We start from the raw sequence: 21,389 nt of genomic DNA on the forward strand, positions 1-21,389 counted from the left end.
TAATTAACACATGGTACGTTTCACGTATAATTATTTATTTATTTAAATTCATTTACTTAAAAACTAAATTTGATAATAGGATTTCGTTGCGCCTTCATATATCATTTAACGGTCACAAACAGTAGCAAAGGTAGTCATACTTGTCGTATCATTTTTTCTTTGCTACTGAAATTTTTTTTGGCAAAACAGAAATGTTTCAAAATAATTTACTAGGATATATCGGGTATGATTGATTTATGCGAAGTTTAGTATTTGTAGTGCTGGGATTGGTCATAATGTTGTTGTTGCTGTTGTGGTTGATGTTGGTATTTGTGTTGTGTGTGTAATTCAGCACGGTATTGACCATCATCACCATCGTTTTGTCGTGGATCGGCAGCAATTTTTTCATAGGCTTCAATGATTTCCTTTGGGAGTGGTACTGGGGTTGGCAAATGGTCACCCTTTGGAATAGATTGTAAAGATTTTTCAGTTAAATTATTTTGATATCAGTAGAAACGTTTAACTGTTGTAGCATGTTTGTCATTCTAAGGCTAATTTTAGTATTAATTGGGACGAATATGTAAATCAGTAAGGGTCATCGGAAACGATTAATCATCTGTTAATAATGAACTCGAACTAGTTCTCCTTTAAAGCAAAATGTTCGTCAAAACAAATGAAGTAAAAGATTTTGATCTGTTGAAAAACTTGTATCACTAGGCAATACTTTAAACGAAAGAAGTAGTAGATCCAAAGAATTCGCTTGCTCTTGATAAATGGTTAACTAGGTTAGCGATCTCACAAAAGTGTTTCACTTGGTTTCACTTACTTGTGGTTGGAAACCGTTCTCATCGGCAACATATTTCAATGAAATTGGGATACCATCATCACCGGTATATTGGAAGTATCCTTCGGCAACTTGGATTTCACCGTCTTTGTGGCCAGCGTTCTTGACGTATCCCTGTTCAGCGGCTTGGATTCCATTTCCGGTTTCGTATGCATATTGGTATGATCCATCATGGTTCAATTTTGAGTCGTATTTCAAGATTGGAATTGGTGGCTTTTGTGCACTGTATTGTTCGTGCTTTGGTGCTTGGTAGTGTTGTGGTTGTTGCTGTTGTTGGTAAGCGGGTGCTTGGTGCTGTTGTGAATAGGCATCCTGAGAGTTATACCCACGAGCCATTGTCACAGCGAACAGAGCGGATAATGTTACGAACTATAAATATGAAATTACACAATTTTAGTTAATTTGTTTCGTAAAATCAATCACTTTCACTGGTGATCTGGTGCTGATCACTAATTAATTAAATGTGTAGCACCAAAATCCATGTATGATCACAAGTCAAATTAATTTTTTTTTCTCAATTATTTTTTCGTTAATTTTTTTCCTGAACAAATATGATTATTGGTTCACACTTACAACTTTCATTTTGATTGGTTTTTTATTAATTAAAATTATTTAATCCAAATGTTATAAATAGTCTGCGAAGAGAATATTTTTTGACTGGAGACTGTTGTTGTATGCTGATGCAAATAACCGATTCTGATTTGTTTATTGCAAATGCTCAACTATTTATACTCAACTGTTATTCATACATTTTAATGTTGACTATGTGGTATTACACTATTATTATTTAGGAGTTATAGGTAACATGTTGTGTGCATTACAATTTCAGAGATTTCAGGTAGATGAATTTTTTTTTGGTGGAGGATATTTTTGGTGTATAGGTTGTGGCTATGTTTACATAGATGATTTTTATGAGTATGATATATATATTACGAATTGCTGACTGAACAGAAAATTTAACGAAATTTTTATTGTTAAATGGAACAGAGGTAAAGTTTATTCTGGGTCATTGCTGTCGGTTTTAATTACTTATGGGATCATTGTTATTCCGCCGTAAGGATTCTGACCTTCGGCAATATATTATGGGTGACGTGGTGCTATGTTAGTCCAATTGACAATCTAGTCCTTCAGAATTCTATTATTTGAATGAATTGAACGCTAATGAAATAAAGTTTTGGACATTTTCGATTTTACCTTGATTCTATGTCACAACAGATCTCTAAGATTCATAAAATAACTTTGGATTCTTCGTTAATAATGACAACGATTTGGTTGTCACATTTTTTGGGAGCTAGATAGTGGCCGATGATTTTTTGAGAAAAACTTTTTTTTTCCAGAGTTCAGAATTTTACAGCCAAAAAATTGCACTGGAAGCTCTCTGAATCGGTGTTACGGGTAGTTCTCTGAAAATGCTTCATTCCGCTTTACCTTTGTATCTCAAATACTGCTTTTTCCTATACCATAATGTGAAATCTGAAAGGTCTTTGTGCTGAACGCAGTAAATTGTCTTCCTGCTGTACATTTCAAATTGTTTTTTTTTATTTAATAATTGAAAATGATGCCAGCTCTGATCCAATTTTCCACATAAAAGGAGTAGAGAGACACATCTTCAGCAATGATAGTAATAGTTTCAGTCAGTTCAAAGATTGACACAAGCAACTAAATGTATGAATTCGAATTGCCAAACGTGATTATTGAATTTGTTTTTTATTTCTTTCATCGATTACACGCTTCTTATAGCGTTAATTTCTATTTCTATACAATAAACGTTTTTCATCAAAAGCAATTCAATTTTTTTTGTATTGAGAGAGAAAAAATATCTATTTAAAAACAAATAAAGCGTGTTGGCTCCTTAAAGAAGGTAAAGAACACATAAGCTATAAGCATCAATGATTGCGTGTGACGCGGCTATAATCACATACAAATCACTCACATCACATTTCAAATCCGATTTACAGAAGCAAGATAGAGTATTGCATATCCAGGATGTGTTCATTAGGTGATTTTTTAGTTTTTGATTGAACTTTGAATGCTTAAATTCTTGTTTGGTACAGTTTTCAAAATGATTTAAAGAAAAACCAGTTAGCTTTTATCCTACAGCCTCAATTACCAATGTTTAGTTGGATCAATCGAATATATTTCAATAAATTTATTAAATTGGTCGTCAGTCACAACGACGATAAAGTGAAGCGATAAGCTCTCGGCAATGTAGTCAAAATGTTTGTTAAAAATAATGAAGTAAAAGATTTTGCATCAATCACAATGTAATAATTCAATCAAAAGACGGAGACGATTTATTGATTACCTTGGGAAACACGTGTCGGCTATGAACGGCTATCATTTCTTATAAGATTCATTTACAGGTTGCACTAAGAAATCTAATGTCTGAATTTGCCTAAAGCTGAATAATTCGAAAGTGCATGGTATCAATGATTGTATTAACATATAGTACAGTTGAAAAATTAATCGATCATTGGTCGATCATACAAGAATTCTGTACTTGCTTATGCGGGCGGTAGTGATACAATTTTATTTATAAAGAGCAGTTTTGTTGGTATGAGTAGACAAATATGGATGAGTGGAAAAACTGCTGAAGCAAATTCATGTCTAAATTTCACTGACATCAACTGTAAAATCCATAAAAAAATGTTCAAATATTGCATGCCTCAAGAACTACAAGAATCCCTACTACGTAGCTCCTTATTCGACCTATTAGTTTTTTGTTCGATATTATGAGAATCTGTAGTAATGCTCTCCAATATCAAGTACTTATTGTGGGGGTCTATTTTTGGTGGCATTTATTAAATATTAATATTAATGTCTTTCGACTGTTTTAAGTTCTGAAATTATTCGTAGGTTTGCCTTACATGTTCTAAATACTGATTATACCACATTTGAATTCGCACCGCACCAAACAGAATTTTATTCCTACGATCGAGTGACTGTGCGTGCGTGCACAGAAAAATGAAAAATCATGACAATTTTTCGCCTAAAAAATGTTAATTGAGTAGAACAACTAATTTCACAATTTACTTGAAATTTTCATATTTATAAAATGTATCAAGTAACATTCTTGTCAATCGCATTTTACTTAATTGCAAAACAACAAGTCTCCATTAAATTTTCGTCAATCCATCCGATACGTTTATAGAATGCGGTATATAAGTATATATGCGTAGTGATGAAATCTAAATGAATCCAACCATTATAATTATAATAACACCAGACAGCATTAGATAGATATTAATGCGATTGGAATAAAAAAAAATCTGAAAAGAAAATACGAAACACAAATTTCCTACTGATTTTTCCAATTAGTCAAAGGAATTCAATGCATTCACATGTTTCGCTTTAATATATGCATATGTAACTGTGTAAGCTGCTTGAGTGCACTTTTATTTGGTTTTTTAAGTAAGTGGTAGATACATTTTTGCAACAAATAAATATTAAACGACTAATACGTCAACTTAAAATCTGTCTTTTTCAACTAAAAAATTATTAATTTCAAAATGTTCTTTTTTAAATGCAGCATGAAAAGTATTAAAATTTACCACAATTTAATTGATCGATATAAGTTTTGGTCGAATGTTGTGGCTTCGAGTGTTTGTAAGAAAAGTCACTCGAATGAAATTTGTTTACAATTTTCTGAGGAATTTGTTTGTTGTTTTTATGGTGGTTTTCCTTTTCTTGGAATTTGTTATTTAGATTCACAATGTATTAATTGAACAGAAGGATTCATCTGTTATCGACAACATTGATAAAAAATGATGACATCTCGTCGTTGCAAAAGTTATGAAAAAATAAATGAACTGAAAGATCTTACTGCAATCTCTAAAAAATACTGATAGCAAATCAAGTAATAGATTTGATAAATAATAACCTCGATGACATGCTTGCGTCTTATAAATTAATATAAAGGAAATGGAACTCCTTCTGAATTAACGTCGGACTTGGTGGATCGTGTTTCTTCGGGAGCAAAAGTTAAAAAAACAAAAATCTAAACTTTTTGAAAAATCAAAAACTTTCATGGATTTAAGAAAAACCTTAAAAAAATTGTTCCAGCAATCGTACATACAGTTATGATCCTACAATCATCTTCATTAATATCCATTGAAATGTGCTTTTGTAAAAATGAATCTTAAAACTGTAAGTGAATGAACATTGAATAGAAAATGGCAACAAATTTCATTGAATAAATAAGCAAAGCCGGGTAAACTTTTACGAACAGCCTAAGTAAATAAAATTAATTAACAAACAATTAATGAGGGAGAAATATTCACAAAATAGCTGAATGAAAATTATATTTCAAATTAATATCAGAATTATTACCACACACCAGCACCGTGTATCATATGGTAAGATTTCGGTCTGCTATGTGAATTGATAATGATTTTGTAAGTTGACACCCATATTGGCATCACATTGCAATGTTATATATTAATTAATATAACGAACAGACATATTACGATTATTATTTTTCCACTATACGTCGAATCGATTCCTCTCTCATTCAAAACAACACTCACATAGAAATAAATTTGAATCTGGTTTGAATGATTCTCTGCGTGTACCATACCACGAATAAATGATTGAGTAATTTATATGTGCGAGTGCGTGAAGTAAATTGCACATCTAGAAAAAATGCAAGGTGTTTGCGGTGTGGTTTTTGGTGTATTCTTGTTGGTTAACTATACGGTTTTATTAATAAAATTTGATTTGTTTAAAGGTTAGATATAAGATATGCAAGATCGTGGTACAGTATCGACCTTCACAGGTAATAATGTATACGTACATTACCAGCATTCTAAAGGCATTTTATTTATTAAATATTGAAAATCATCTAATTTTTTCAATGTTATATTATTTTCACTTTTACTTGAGACGTGTACGTACACTCAATCCGAAATGTATAACATTACAATCAAAATCATGGTGGATACAAATAATAATAATAAATTGAATAAAATGTGTAAAACGAAATTCATATACGCAAATTGCGCAACCCACATCCAGGCAACGTTATAGATTATTTAATTATTACAAAAAAAAAACACTCATGCCACCAATGTCAAAAACACATGATATTTTATAAGTAATAAGAATTCGCTATTATAACAGCTAAAATATTCGAGCACGCTGCATAGCACACGCATTTCTTTGTATGAAAACAAGGCATCAGAACAGTCGGAGCGTTTGCTGCGACTTAGCCCCGTACGACCCGTAATCCTATTTCGTCCGTAACCATAATACGTCCGTAGCCGTAATACGCCCAGAACCCTAATACGTCTACAACCCTCTAATGCGTCTGTTACCAAAATATGCAAGTCAAGTTGGGCATGGTCAAACTTACTGAAAGTGTTCATTTTTAAAATTGCGCATAGCGCAATTACGAAAGCCCGTACGAAGTACCTCTCAAATAAAACCAACAATTTACGATATTATTTTAGAAACCCAAAATTTTTTGCCAACTTTCTATTGGGTATTCAATTATCTCTCAAATGAAACAAAAACTAGCAAAATCGGATGAGATTTACTCGATTTATGTGCAAGAAACACTTAGGGCCGAGTAGCGGCCTTAGTCCAAGGGCCCAAATTTGAAACTTTTTTCGCCACGTTCTTTTCGGTATTCAATTACCTTCCATAAAAAACTAAATCTAGCAAAATCGGATGAGATTTACTCGATTTATGAGCAAAAAACACTTAGGGCCGAGTAGCGGCCTTAGTCCAAGGGCCCAAATTTGAAACTTTTTTCGCCACGTTCTTTTCGGTATTCAATTACCTTCCATAAAAAACTAAATCTAGCAAAATCGGATGAGATTTACTCGATTTATGTGCAAAAAACACTTAGGGCCGAGTAGCGGCCTTAGTCCAAGGGCCCAAATTTGAAACTTTTTTCGCCACGTTCTTTTCGTTATTCAATTACCTTCCATAAAAAACTAAATCTAGCAAAATCGGATGAGATTTACTCGATTTATGTGCAAAAAACACTTAGGGCCGAGTAGCGGCCTTAGTCCAAGGGCCCAAATTTGAAACTTTTTTCGACACGTTCTTTTCGGTATTCAATTACCTTCCATAAAAAACTAAATCTGGCAAAATCGGATGAGATTTACTCGATTTATGTGGAAAAAACACTTAGGGCCGAGTAACGACCTTTGAGCCCTTCCAACAAGCTCGCGTTGCATCCTACACAAAAACAATGTTCAGCAACTTTGTTCTACTCGTCAATACCTTTCATTTAATATATCACAAGCAGCTATTGCGTGCGTATTTCGGTAGAAATCGTCGAAAGACTGAAAAACACCTATAGGGCCTTAGCTCTGGAAGGGCCGACCCTACCATGCCCATTTTCGAACTTGACCTTACTTTTGTCGATACCAATCGGGGAAAAAAAGAATTTTGAAAAAAGGTTGTGATTTGCTCAAGCTAGAGGGGTCACGGACGGACGGACGGACGGACGGACGGACGGACGGACGGACGGACGGACGGACATTTTTTTTATTGCGGATTCGTCATCTATGAACATAACAAAATGCTTTGCCCTTACTGTCTGCTTCCAATTCGACGTGTTACAAACGGCATATTAATCTTATAAGCCCCCAGTACTTCGTACGGGGCTAAAAATTGGATTATTGCAACAAGAAAGACAACAACAAAAAAATATAGCCAAAGGATCCGGAGCAATATCAAAAATTGGAAAGCTTTTATTAACCCAAATTAACGAAAAAAAAATTATATTGACCGCAATTACGAAAACAGATCGTTAACTTTGCCTCAGAAAATATATCTATAAACAGCGAATTTGCATATAGCCAAATATTCATTCCGATAATTAGTCTGCAAGTACAAAAATGTCGGTGTGTATAAAACTGTAATATGTGTGTACAATGTGTAACATATGTACGTACACCGAAAACTGTTTGCTTAATAAACTCAAAAATTATTAATTCATTAAAACAATCGACTCTACTCGGTTTAATCATATTATTACAAAGTTGCACATTTGTACGAGTTAATAATTTTTTGGCTAACACACGAAACGAGTGTATATATACATCAAATCAAACAGTACGATCGGGCAAAAAAAATATTTCGGTCTATACAATGAGTCTTCCAGTCTAAAAAAAAATTCGTAGAAATTCTTTGGTCTTTTGATTTTTTTTTTCTTATTCGAATTGTATGCGATTAATGACTGTCGATTATGAATTTCTATGCTGCAATAGTAGCGCAGTATTGGTTTAAGCAATTTTTTTTAAACTAACAACGAAAAAACTAATTTATTTGAAAATTATTAATTTGTTACGTTGCTTGAACATGATCTTTTCACATGCATTCTTCATTTTATTTCTTTGTCAGGAAACTCATTTTCAAGGATTTTTAACTGTACATCTGCTTTTACTTTTTTTTTACCATCTTGAAGGCTATTTTAAGTTTAAATTGTTCGATGGGTGGTAACCACAATAATGATAATTACCATCTTCACAATTTTAAATGGAATGGGATTTTGGGCTTCCGCGCTTTCAGACACTTTTTTAAAAATATGATAAAATTTGGGTGAACACGCCTACCGGAAGCCCGAGGATCAATGATAATATTTTTGATCATTAGTCTACTCATCTAATCTGTGACCGACACCGAGCGGAAAATATAAGCGATGACCTCAGACATGTTCTGTCTGATATAACAATATATATCGTGTATCAAATGAAGGTAAAGATTTCGTATTAATCTGTGAAAAAATCAGATCAAATAAGTCAAAAGTTCCGGTATTGGTGATACTTGCTGTTTGTAAAAGGTAGAACAAAGGTAGAAATTATTCGCACTTGCAAATTATGGCAAAAGTTTATGTTTCATGACGCTATAACAATATCCTTACAATTAGATATGCCAAAGAAAAATTGCACTTTCAAAACATCCATTCTGTGATAAGAGTTTTAAAGAGAAATTTTCCGAGTTGTCGCTGTTTTACCTCAAAATTAAATATTTTTTATTTAATAAAACAAGTTTTTGAACATCAATTTGTATTTATAAATCATTTCTAGTCCGAGGAGATGGATTCGCACCAAGATCCACCCAGTGTCGCCGAGGTTATGACCCCAAAGACGTTAATTGATGTAAATTTTCTAGATTTTTGAACGAGGTTCAAGGACGTTTCAGTTATTTTGCTCCCCATGGACAGAATCCAAGCCGGGCACCACTGATTCACCCACTTAAAATAATTAGGTTATAGGAAGAGACAGAAATAGTTCTCACGCGTGACATATTTTATGAGTGATCAATGTCACAAACGGCTATTCATCTGTTATCGATAACGACGACAAAAATACTGACAAGTTCAATGTAATATGGTTCTTTATATAGTCAAATTCACGTTAAAATAATTGAAGTACAAGATTTGAAATCAACAGATTAAAATAGCTATTTTCATAATAAGGTAGTAAATGGGGTTGTTTTGCGCACTAGCTGTGAGATTGCCGATAAGAGCGAAGCGAGTTCGGCAACACATCGTGTGCGCAAAACCCCCATTTACTACCGTGTTAGGAACAAGGTTTTATATCCTGTAATGTCATAATCACCATAAAAACCAATTTAAAAAAAAATCAAACTGAAGCATCAACACACCATGACACCGTCACTCATTCATATTCCCCACGAATAAAACACACATCTAGTACACTGTCAAGAACTTGTCAATTTTCAGTAAATAAATGTGAAATTATCGAAGTTCGCAATGAATAAATGAGAAAGTATCTAAGTTAGCCGTGCGCAAATGACCAATTAGTCGGGAAACAGCGACTTTTTATAATTTATTTTGACAAAAAGGCTTATTTTAAGAAAATAATTCTTCTACAACATATGTAAAAAACACAATTTTATATTTTTAAAGTTGAAATGAAAATCCACAAAACTCACATCAAATTTATACAACAATCGGCAATGTTATAACACGGCTCCGATGTGCCTTTGTTATTGTTTGTGTGTGTTAGTAAATGAAAGTTCTAAACTGTTCTAAAAAACTTACAGCCTCCTGACAGTCTCCTGACAGTCTTTTTGAATATTGAAAAATATTGAGAAGAAAGTCGCACGAAATTATTAAAATGCTTTTTAAATATATTTGAATTATCGTAAAAAAAATCTGTAAACGGAGAATTGTTCTATTTTGTGTAAAGAATGTAAATAAATTATAAAAATTTTGTCTGTTTCCCGACTAATTGTCGAAATTTTCAGTTAATAAACGTAACGTCCTGTGAATGACGTGTTTAAATCTAGCCCATTTTAATTCTAAAAGTGACACTCAAATTGTGAATATTATGACATTACAGGAGATAAATACTTTGATCGATGGAAGTAATAGACCCGATAATAATACTGGTCATATGCTTGCCGTCTGTAACAGGTTAAGCAAATAATTGTTATTGCTCAGCAATTTGAAAATTGCGAAAATAATGATACTTTTAGGTAGTCATCTATTATCGACAACGACTACAAAAACAAGCGATTAGTACTGTGCTTTTAGTTAAAAAATAAATAAATGTTTAATCTAGTGAAGTAACAGATTTTGCATTAAACGGTGACAGTTGGAAAATATGGACGTACTAGAAGTACATCAATCATGTCATAAATACATCATCGAAACTGATGGTGAATCAAATAGTAATTCAGTCAATTGGAATCAATCCTTTATTCCCTTTTTAGCAAATTAAAGTTGCAATAAGTTCACTCAAAATTTCATGTATAGCATTTCACATTTCTAGCAGATAAGAATTTATGTGAAGGTCGTATAAGAGAAAATCTAATGAAATTGTGTAACACATTTTGTTGCGATGATTTTATTGAAACAATCATTGCCGATCCGAATTACCTAATTCCAATAGAGGCGAACATTCGAATTACAAATAAAAGCAATTCGTATTTCTATGAAAATATATGAAACAAAAATCAACCTGGCGATGAAGCACGCCAAAAACACGTTTAATTAAAGCAGAATTGATGAAAGTAATGTAGATTTTGGATATGAAATTATTAAAATAAATTATAAAGAGAAAAAAAAACACCGTAGAATCGTGTCCATCCCAAACTGTATTATATCTTAACACTTTATTGCCAGTAAGTTGTTGATGTTTTTTGATTCAGATTGTTCGAAAACGAACAGCTATTCCGCGATTATATAAACTTCTTTTACACACCGAAACCTATGGAACAATTTTAGTGTTATAATCACCAACGATTACACCATTTTAAAAATCATGACCAGACCAGTCCAAAAAGTACATAAGGTAAGATCGTTAATATAATAATAATATTTCGTTGGATAATCTGTACGGTGCAAGAATTCGAATTAAAGTTTTTCATTTGTAGCTTTTTCGATCGATGATCGATGGTGCATTGTTTATTAAATATTAATTTTGTGCAAAATAAAACAACAAAAAATCCGAGACTTCATTCACAAAAGGAAAACTAAAATTATTCGTGCCATTTTGTGATCTTTTAATTTCTTGCAAATTATTACGTTTTCATGCATGATACAAGAGGAAGAAAAAAATGATGGCAGAGTTTGTGTGTACACACACTGTTCAATGCGTCATCGTCTCGGCGATCATTTATCACGATCTATGAATTAATAAAAATCAATCTAATTGTATGGATCTGTCATTAAATTTTTTTTCTTTAAATTATCTCCAAAATTTAGCTATACAAATAAAGCAGAACGTACAGCGAAAAAAAACCTCATCAATCTTAATATAATTTGAAATATGATCGGTTACACGGCCATTACCTTTGAATAACACTTCTATAGCCGTTATTACCTGCATCGAAAACCGATAGATATGTGATATTTTACGTACGATTATATTATAATGTAACTGTAGGTCAGTGTTACATAAAAATCAAGTCAATATGTAAAACAAAACCTTAAAAAAATTATTATTTTTTGATTAGCTTTTTGTTTTATTATTTAACTTGTAATTGATTGACACCATTGCGATCAATGTGGTCAATTGGATCATGAATGGCAAGTTGTTCGTACTCTTACGACTTTTTTTTAGAGTTTAATTAACTGCTGATTATTCGCAAGTTAAGTTGTATATGTGCAGCGACAGCGAAAAGAAATCATTTCATTACTTCATCACTTTTCCTTTTATCACATTTCGTTTTTCTTCGATCGCGGTAGGTTAAGGAGTTGGAGGCTATAAATAACTGGCATCTGGTGTTACATTCACTAGGTGCACACTTATCCGGCATTGTGGGTAAACGAATAAAAGTTTTATCAAAAAAATTAGGCGCAATCCAACACTTATTGTTGAACAGAATTAGTGGCTTAGACCCTGCCGGTACAGATTTTTATGGTCGTCTAGTAATCGGTCAGCCAATTAGTATGTACAACTGATGCAACTATTGGTAATATTATTCATACTGACTCTGGCGAATTGCAACAGTGGACTTTAGGCCAAATGACAGTGACAATCAGCCGGGATGTATATTTTTGAGTGGTAACATTTATTAATTCACAGTCAAGAGCTTGGACCGTCCTTCCAAAGGTACATTCAGACTTCAGAGAGCACGTACGCTAAAAAACGACTCTGCATCGCTTCACTAGTATCACAAACATTTACACTCGCATGTATACCTACTCACACACATTCAAACTCGTTCTATAATGACTCACTTACTTGACCACGTATGTAACATACTATTTCCATTTGCAGTTGGATGTAGTCATTTAAGAGCTGTCTATTATTGGATAGAAAGCGTAGAAAATAAAGGGAAACCAATATTCACTGCACAAAATGCAGGCGCGCCGACTTTCGTATTGAGTGTTGGATGCTCAAGTTCAGATTTCTATGAACTTTTGTTTCGAGCGTTGGGTGCTGTGGAACAAACAATTTTGGTTGTTGGGTGCTCTAGCACCCAACACCACCTAGAAGTCAGCGCGCCTGACAAAATGCACTCTCTTTAGCAATTAAAAGTCGTATGGGAATCGATTGTCCCACTAAGTAAGTAAAATGGCATAGCATTCGAAAATCTATATACGAATAACCGATCCCATGTACAGTACACCGTCTGGTAGGTACCAACGTTCCGAAAAATTAGGCTCACATGTGTAAGAACAAAAAATAAATTTTTGTACAGAAACTGTTCATGGTTTTTAGCTTTCGACGCCATATACTTAATAACATTGCGGGATTTTCTTCTCTAGGTACAAGATACAAGATAAAGTTGAAACCAGACGAAAGTCCGAAACAGCGAAAAGATTTAAAAACAAATTTTTCTCTAGAACTTCACATTTTTGAAAAACCTCTCCACAAGTTTACTTTCATTAAAATATTTCCATGGACCCTCCTTGAAAATGGTTTCATTTCGATCCCGGAACAAAGGTTCTAGTATTCCACAATGCAACTGCAGATGTGTTGGCTGTGTTATAAATAACTAAATTTCGATCTTCTTGAAACACTAGCAAGCTTGCACTCATGTTCGAGGTTGCACTGTTCCACACATCTGTTCCAGTACTGGAGTACATGACCAAATTTCCGTTAGTTTCGAACAAAAAAGTGTGTCCAATGCCAGCTGTTCTTGTGTTCCAAATGGGAACGTTGTTTACATCGTAGATAACTGCGTTTCCGTCCAATTGAAATACAAAGAAACCATGCTGCACAACACAGCGAGTGCCAATTGCTATTTCCTGACCAGGTTCCCACTTACATAGTTTTGGAGGTGCTGTTGTTGTAGTTGTTGTTGTTGTAGTTGTGACAGTCGGCGCACAATTCTCGTCAGTCACTTGGGGGTCATAAATGTGAAGGTACTCTATAGCCAAAGTATTTCTTGTATCAGTTGCTCCTAGTAAACGTACCTGCAACAAATTTTCCATTTTATTTGCTTCCCAAAAAGTTTTACTTACTCTTCCAGAATGAAGAAATTGGCCTTCGTATACAGTCCATCGGTTGGCAACAAAAGGAATGGTTGCGACCAAATGCCAATCACCATTATCACCATGAACTTCAATAAAAAATAAATTTCCCAATCCAGTTGATCCTTGGAGAAAGTAGGCAATTTTGAATATAGAAGTAGTAGTTGCCTCAGTTGTCGTTAGGCTCTTCAAACAAAATGGTTGGCCAACGGTTGACAAAAAATATCGAGACGATGAGCGCAATGGAATTATCGATGAGCCACTGTAAGATCTACTAGCCATTCTACTAAAATTCGGGCCACAACCTTCGCTCGGAATTGAGCCGAATTGGTTTAAAGTTAAAGGATCGCTAAAGTCGAATTTCCTGCAGGTCGGATATTGCGTTAGAATCGAAGTTACTTCCATTAGTATTGAAACGATAAAAGTGGAGCGTGTTCTCATTTTTGCAAAATGTAGAGTTAAACCTTCACCGTTCGACTGACTTGTATGAGTATCGAGTTCGAGTGGTTGCAGTGTAACAGTAAGACTTCAATTTATAGCAAAAAAAATAATTAAAATTATCGAAAGTCTTATCAGCCAATTACAATTTTCGGTGACAGGTTGTACATTCCCACGATATGAAATACCAGCGATCGCACTGATTATGTTTTTAGTGACATAGAATTGCAGTGAGTGACTCAAAACTCACAACGAAAAATAGCTTGGATACGCAGAAATTGTATTCGAACTACTAAATCCATTCGAATCCCCAAAATCTAGGAAAACTTTTTCTTGAAAAAAAAAAAAGATTTAGTCGATCCATCGCGTTGAATTTTTTTCTGAACGAATAAAAACAATCACAACATCGTACCATTGAAAGTGAACACCCTCATAGAGTGTACCAGAATGTTTCCTACAAAAAAGAATAAAAATGCTCACAGAACATTACATCTGATTTAACATGGAAGAGAATGGTACATGGTACATTTATAAGACGGCTACCTTCTTACTACATCCGACTGCTGTCCTTTCGACTATATTACTTCTTCCAGCAGTCTCAATATTTTCAAAATATTGTTGCATTAGTTATTTATTCACATAACAAGGTATAATAGGTTAAAAATTAAAGTTTTCGTGTGAATTCGAGGCTAAGCCGAGGTAAATAGGCACACGAAAACGACTTTTCATTTTTATACCGAGATACATAATCGTTTTTGCAGGCTTGAAGTGTAATTTTTGAATAATTCTTCTAGTTAAGTAATTGTGACATTCGAACACCGCGCGAATGTGATTTACTAGGGAGGTAATGCGCCCATATGCGCCCCTTGGTGAATGACAGACTTATAAATCTATTACTTCTTTTGTTTAACAAAAGCGTTTCATGATACGAAATCTGATACTTCATTTGTTTTAACATAAATTTTGTTATATGAAAGCCTCTCATTGAGAGGACATTGCTACATAGCAAAACCGGTTATTTATATCAACCTTATGGATAACAGATGACCAGACGTTTCTAAAAGCAGTGTAAGGATTAATTTGAAATTTTATGCATTTATAAAAAAATCCATTGAAAATTTAAAAAAAAATCCTTGAAAAATTCATAGAAAACTTTCTCCACTTCTTTCCATCTATTTTTTGTATTTGATTAATACCCTGAATGTACCGAACCGAATGAATGAATAGTTCAATTTTTTTTAATAATAAACGGAACATTACATTTTATTTAAATCTAATTCCGCAAAACACTTGTTCTGGTTCTCGCAATAAAAAAACTTTCAATCATCAGAAAGCTATTATGTGCCCGTTTTGTTTAAACAGGCTGGAACCGTTTTTTTTGCCTGTACGCACTTATGTATGTACTAAACATAATCCTAAAATAGCAAACGATTCTGAACAACAATAGCTCAATCACCCCACCGTAAAATTCCAAAAATTCAAATCTGTAATGGTGGTCCACCATACGTTGTGTTGCACTTGCTAATATCACAAAGTAAAACTATTATACGTACACGCATTTCACTCTTCCGAATAATACCAAATTCATCAGCTGAGAGTTCACACGATCAGCACGTGCTATTTCTTGGTGGAAACAGACCTAACAATAAACAACAACAACCATGGCACAATTCTTGGTGTTTCCTTCGTTGGTATACACATTTAAATGAGGGTTGGTATGAGAAAACCGCATGTGGAATTCAATGCAGTCACCAAGCTGTGTCATTTATAAATCTAATCGCGTTGCAAGTAAATTTATTAAATAAAGATTCAGTATTGTGTGTTATGTTTGAATGAAGAACAGGTGTGAGCTGATGTTAGAGGTTAAAGTAGGAATATTTAGAGCAGACAAGAAGGGCATCTACATCAGCTATAGTATGTTTGTAGGGCTGTACGAATCATACACAAAATCTCGAAGACAATGAAACGTTTAAGTATATTTTGTTTGTATGTACTAATTTGTTGATCATTGCGGAGTATGTGGTGCCATCACAAGTTCTCTGTTTTTATTTCGTTTTATATTTCAACACGTTTCATACGACTACTTATCTGTTATCGATAACGACGGCAAAAATAATGACAATCTCCGGGTAATATGGTCTTTTAAAAAATGAATGTTAAAAAAAAATGAAGTACAAGATTTGAAATCAACCTATTAAAAATAATCTGATCGATAGAAGTAATAGGCTCCTGCTAGTAAGCAGAGCTATTTGAATAAAGAAAAGGTAATAGACCCGATAATAATACTGGTCATATGCTTACCGTCTGTAACAGTTTAAGCAAGAGCAAATGTCCTCAACGAATCAAAATCACATTTCATTTGGTTACGATTTATGTTCAAAGATCATCATAAGATTGTGACTCAGATCACGCATTCATTCATTGTTTGCATAACAATAGAAATTAACTAGCGCGCGCATTCAGGGTGATTTATCAAATGTACTCAACAGCGCGATATACTTACACTTTACCCGTTGTGTGTGGTGCACATGCAGAATTATTGGACCCTTAATGAAGTGTGTGACTTGTAGCACATGTTCCTCGGTGTATGTATAACCGATTACGTATTATTCAATTTTGTCCGAGTTTTTTTTTCGAAATAACTATTAATGTTGGCTCGGAAGCGTTTTGGAAAAATGAGTGGGTTAGTAGGTGTGGGGGCTTTTGATTTTACGCAATTCAAATTACAAAATGAAGCTGGCATGGTAGATGAATACATTCAACAGTAGCATAGTATAATCTTTTTCACGGTTAATGGAATGCTTCTTAACATTGAGCTGTGTTAGGTGCAAAACATCCTCACCTTATTGATTTATGTCATGCATGTAACTCAAGCAAACGTTCTCCAATATACCTCAAAGCTACGCCCGCCCTTGCCACACTAAAAATTGTCTTATCCTGTCATTCATCTGTTATTCGTAACGACGACAAAAATAATGACAAGCTCTGGGTAATATGGTCCTTCATATAGTAAAATGCATGTTACAAAAATTGAAGTATAAGATTTGAAATCAACCGATTTCTTTTACTTTGATCGATGGAAGTAATAGACCAGATAATAATTTTGGTCATATGCTCGCCGTCTGTAACAGGTTAAGGAAGCCACTGAAATTCATTACTGCAGTGCACGTACAAAAACCCGCAGAAAAATAATAATTTGCTGCACCCACGGAATGAATGATATTCCGAACCCGCATTAAGAACTCAATAACAATATTGGAACCCTCCATAGGTTTTTTTTAATTAAATAATAACCACATTACATGTAAATACAGCTTACGATCGTACACATATATTCACTTATAATCTGCAAAACTGTAATGCACACAAAATGTGCATTTTCCATGTATATAATATGTCAACGTACACCATATTATGGTCGTCCCTTTCGATATAAAAGCGATATTAACCTTTACAAAAGTCGCTTCCTCACCCTAATTCAATTTTCGTTATATTTGCTATTATATTTAATGTCGACAACACGGGCAGATATTAGAACCATTTATTTTCGATTATAGAGTTGAAATTGTTCTATTAATTTAGAGGGATGCATTTTTTACGCATGGAATTTTGCTTGGCTTTAATTACAGACAGGCAATGTATAAACTGCAGTGCAGGATTACAGATTAATTTTGTGATTGATGCAATGGAAAATGTAACATTTTAGAAAGGAAATTGTCCCAGAACATGGACTGGTAGATGTATTTTTTTCGCATTACTAAATGTCCTGTGTCCTTTGAAAGACATACCATGCTTTACACTTTCATTCCTAAGATCTATTTTTCAAGGACATGAAGTCTACGTCCGTTGTCACAGATTTAAACTAAAAATTCTTTTACTCAACGCAACTACCCGGTGCCATTGCCTACATTCATAATATTCGTATTTCGTTCAGAGTACATTTATATCCCTTATTTGAGGGTGAAACTATTGTACACAATACATTTTCTATGGACATTACATGGTGTGCGTAATATAAAATTTGAACCGAACATTTTTGGTTTTTCAAATTCGATCAAGTGGTTGCGATTCAAGAAATCCGTGAGATTTTTAACACTTGTCCATTTGCGATGCATATATTTTAACCCCGGGATGTTTTCATTTGTAAATGATTTCGGGAGGGGTCCATACAATATCAAAAATAAAATCAGTTTCGTTCTGATAACATTGGGTGATATTTGTCGTATAAATAGCAATGGAACGGGAGGATTCTGATCAGATTCTTATTTGATTTCGAAACGAAAAGTTCTAAAACAAAATGTTTCCATTCGTACCGACAAATCATCATATTAGACCATCGTCAACAAATAACCACAATGTTGGGAATAATGTTGAACGCAATTTTTGGACGATATGGACCGGCAGTGAGTGTACGGAAAATAAATCGAAGAAAATTTACCAAAAAGTCAACAATAAACCTCAACGGACAGTATTAGATTCAGTGAAAATAAGTGACAGTGCCACAGGAGGATGTTATGCATCCGAATGTATACCAAAAGATACAAAAACAAAGTCAATCGGTGCATTAGATTCATATTCAATGGGTGATAGATTCAGAAAATTTTATTTATCAATACGAGGCGGTTACTTACAAACCATTGACAAAACACCGGAACACACATGGATCAAGCATTTGAAACTTTCAACGGACACACACAGCAATAATGTGATATTAGAGTTATTTAACAATGAACTGTGCGTACGAACAATACGAAACGTAAATGTGAATGAAGAAGTTATGCTTTGGTTTTCCGAAGAAATTTTGGCGGCAATGCATATACCGTTTTTAACGCCTGCAAATATACGAGGTAAATATTGTACGAACAGAATAAATGAATGAAAATGTTAAAGCATGCGCCGTGCGATATACAATGTTATTTCTGGTGTGTGTATATTGAAGTGTATTTCCTTTAATTTTGTTATTTTTCCGCCTATAGCACATGCAGTAGTGGCCGAGTGGTCTAAGGCGTCTGACTCGAAATCAGATTCCCTATGGGAGCGAAGGTTCGAATCCTTCCTGCTGCGCATTTTTTTTTTAATTTTTTTTTTTTAATTTAATTTGATGGAATTTATAACGGCTCTTCTCACAAAAACCGCACGTATTGAGAAAACACTTTTTGAATGCCATTAAGAGATGCAATTGTAAAAGATTTAAAGTGCATCGAATGAGAAAGGTCTTGTCGTTGTTATGACTTGATTACGGAATCAAGAAAATCCGTTTGAGGTTCTACTCTATCATTCTATGTATGTTGTTGCAGTGCAAATTTATGAGATAAGCCAACGAATGAAAGACTTAAGGTATAACACTGCACTTCAGTATTGCAACAAATTATGTTACAGTAGTTTCCAAAATCGAATAGAAGATTAATTTGGATCCTCTCAGGGTGGCTATGATAAACGATAATTTTCTGCATTTATTCTGGCATGATTTTGGATTACACATCACTCAACATTTGACTATCTTTACTACAATTTTGTTTCTATTTTTTCCAGGCAAAAACACCTACACCTGCCATGTATGCGAGAAAACGTTCGAAAATCCTAATCCATTAAAGATTCACATTGCCACAAACTGTGAACGAATATCCGAACATTCATTGTGGCTACGTTTGGATACGTTTCGTCACCGAAATGCTAAACAACCTTATGAAAGCAGCACGTCACCATGTACCCTAATGCATTACCATCAAACGTTTCATCAGCGATTGTCAGCTTTTCAACCGGTTCGAGCGAATCTTCAATACAATTCGATAGACACTTTGCCGACATGTAGTAGCAGTAGCACATCGTCTTCAATGTTCAACGTTTTGCCATCGGTTTTGAATGTTGAGAGTGAACAGGCGATCACAGCGGCTGCACATTTGGAGACAATTGTCAGCAACATGGGCACATCGAAACAGGGACACTTGTGCATTTACTGCGGCAAATTGTATTCGCGAAAATATGGACTCAAGATACACATTCGAACTCATACCGGCTTCAAGCCGTTGAAATGTAAATTTTGTTACCGACCTTTTGGTGATCCCAGCAATTTAAACAAGCACGTACGGTTACACGTCCAGGGAAACACAGTGTACAAATGTACCGACTGTGGTAAGGTGCTGGTGAGACGTAGAGATCTGCAGAGACACATTCAGGCCAGACACAGAAAATGTAGTGACGACAATGACGGAAAGACGGAGGATACTGCGTTTCAAGCAACTATTTACGGTGGTGACACAACTGGTACGTCGTCGTCAAGTTCGGATGACGAGCAGTCAATAAATGATGAAATGATTGAAGTGGAGTAGGTAGCATTGGTTGGACCTGGATTTCAAAATATTTTCCGAAAGAAATTATTTATTAAATAAAACGAAAAAATGAAGGAAAAAATGTTTTGTTTCAAATCCAAGCGAAGTATTATTTCAATGCCCTTGCACCTACTTTCAGTCCTCAATGACTTCTAACGTTGTAAGTTACTAAATGAATTACATTTTTATTGGCTCACTCTGCGAATGTGTCGATACAGTAATGGTAACGTATATAGAGGTAACGATTAAATACCGATATTATCCATATTATCCGTATCCAAACTCTTGAAATTGGGTGAGTGATTTGTGATTTAAAATCGCACGAAGAAAATGTTGTATCAACGAAAATGCTTGGATTCGGTTAGATTGAGGTACCTAGACTATCAATTCAATTTAGGAACGAAAATTATTTCCTTCAGTAATTTCGTTTTATTTTCACATTCTCTTCACTTTTATTTGTTACAAATCGATATCACGACTAAAATCACAACTACTGAACCACTTCCCATCGACAAACTTACCATCGTAGCAAGAATAGAAAAATTTCTCAGTCTTTGTGTTCTGACGAGGCTTAGCTAATTCATTACAGTTACAATGGGGACGGTTGTTGGTGAAACCGAAACGAATCAAGTAATTGATTTTACGTCTGAATTTTAAATTCTTTTCTCTTTTACTGCATCTGCTGTCTGTTCTAGCTTTGAGGTACCATTCGCCTTCTTTCTGTGTTAAAATAGTCAATCTGATAGCAACTCCGATCAATGCTCTATTCGCTTTTACATCACGATCTCTATGCACTTTCTTCAGCGAAACACGACATGATTTCGGAACCGAAAGCTCCGCTTCTTTGAAGTAGTTCACACAGACATTCCCCACAGTTAATTGTTTGTCTGTATTA

General features: G+C 34.2%; 3 protein-coding genes and 1 non-coding gene across 4 annotated transcripts; 2 read left to right on the forward strand and 2 right to left on the reverse strand.

Annotated features, from left to right (window-relative positions):
- Positions 1-18: 18 nt before the first annotated feature.
- Positions 19-1,533, reverse strand: LOC119080526 (endocuticle structural glycoprotein SgAbd-2-like). The gene is made up of 3 exons (XM_037188937.1): positions 1,397-1,533; positions 806-1,192; positions 19-440 (listed from the first exon to the last, which is right to left on the reverse strand). Exons 1-3 carry the CDS (start codon positions 1,403-1,405, stop codon positions 246-248), a joined length of 591 nt encoding a protein of 196 aa, XP_037044832.1. The 5' UTR covers positions 1,406-1,533; the 3' UTR covers positions 19-245.
- Positions 1,534-13,091: 11,558 nt separating this feature from the next.
- LOC119080493 lies at positions 13,092-14,220 on the reverse strand. Its single transcript, XM_037188887.1, has 2 exons — positions 13,719-14,220; positions 13,092-13,670 (listed from the first exon to the last, which is right to left on the reverse strand). The coding sequence occupies exons 1-2, from the start codon at positions 14,166-14,168 to the stop codon at positions 13,176-13,178; spliced, it is 945 nt and encodes a 314-aa protein (XP_037044782.1). The 5' UTR covers positions 14,169-14,220; the 3' UTR covers positions 13,092-13,175.
- Positions 14,221-18,449: 4,229 nt separating this feature from the next.
- LOC119080455 (zinc finger protein 426) lies at positions 18,450-20,563 on the forward strand. The gene is made up of 2 exons (XM_037188823.1): positions 18,450-19,012; positions 19,698-20,563. The coding sequence occupies exons 1-2, from the start codon at positions 18,463-18,465 to the stop codon at positions 20,492-20,494; spliced, it is 1,347 nt and encodes a 448-aa protein (XP_037044718.1). The 5' UTR covers positions 18,450-18,462; the 3' UTR covers positions 20,495-20,563.
- Trnas-cga lies at positions 19,147-19,229 on the forward strand. The gene has a single exon. It is a non-coding gene; the product is annotated as a tRNA-Ser (tRNA).
- Positions 20,564-21,389: the final 826 nt, after the last annotated feature.

This window comes from Bradysia coprophila, unplaced genomic scaffold, assembly GCF_014529535.1.
Source record: "Bradysia coprophila strain Holo2 unplaced genomic scaffold, BU_Bcop_v1 contig_350, whole genome shotgun sequence".
Lineage (NCBI taxonomy): Eukaryota > Metazoa > Arthropoda > Insecta > Diptera > Sciaridae > Bradysia > Bradysia coprophila.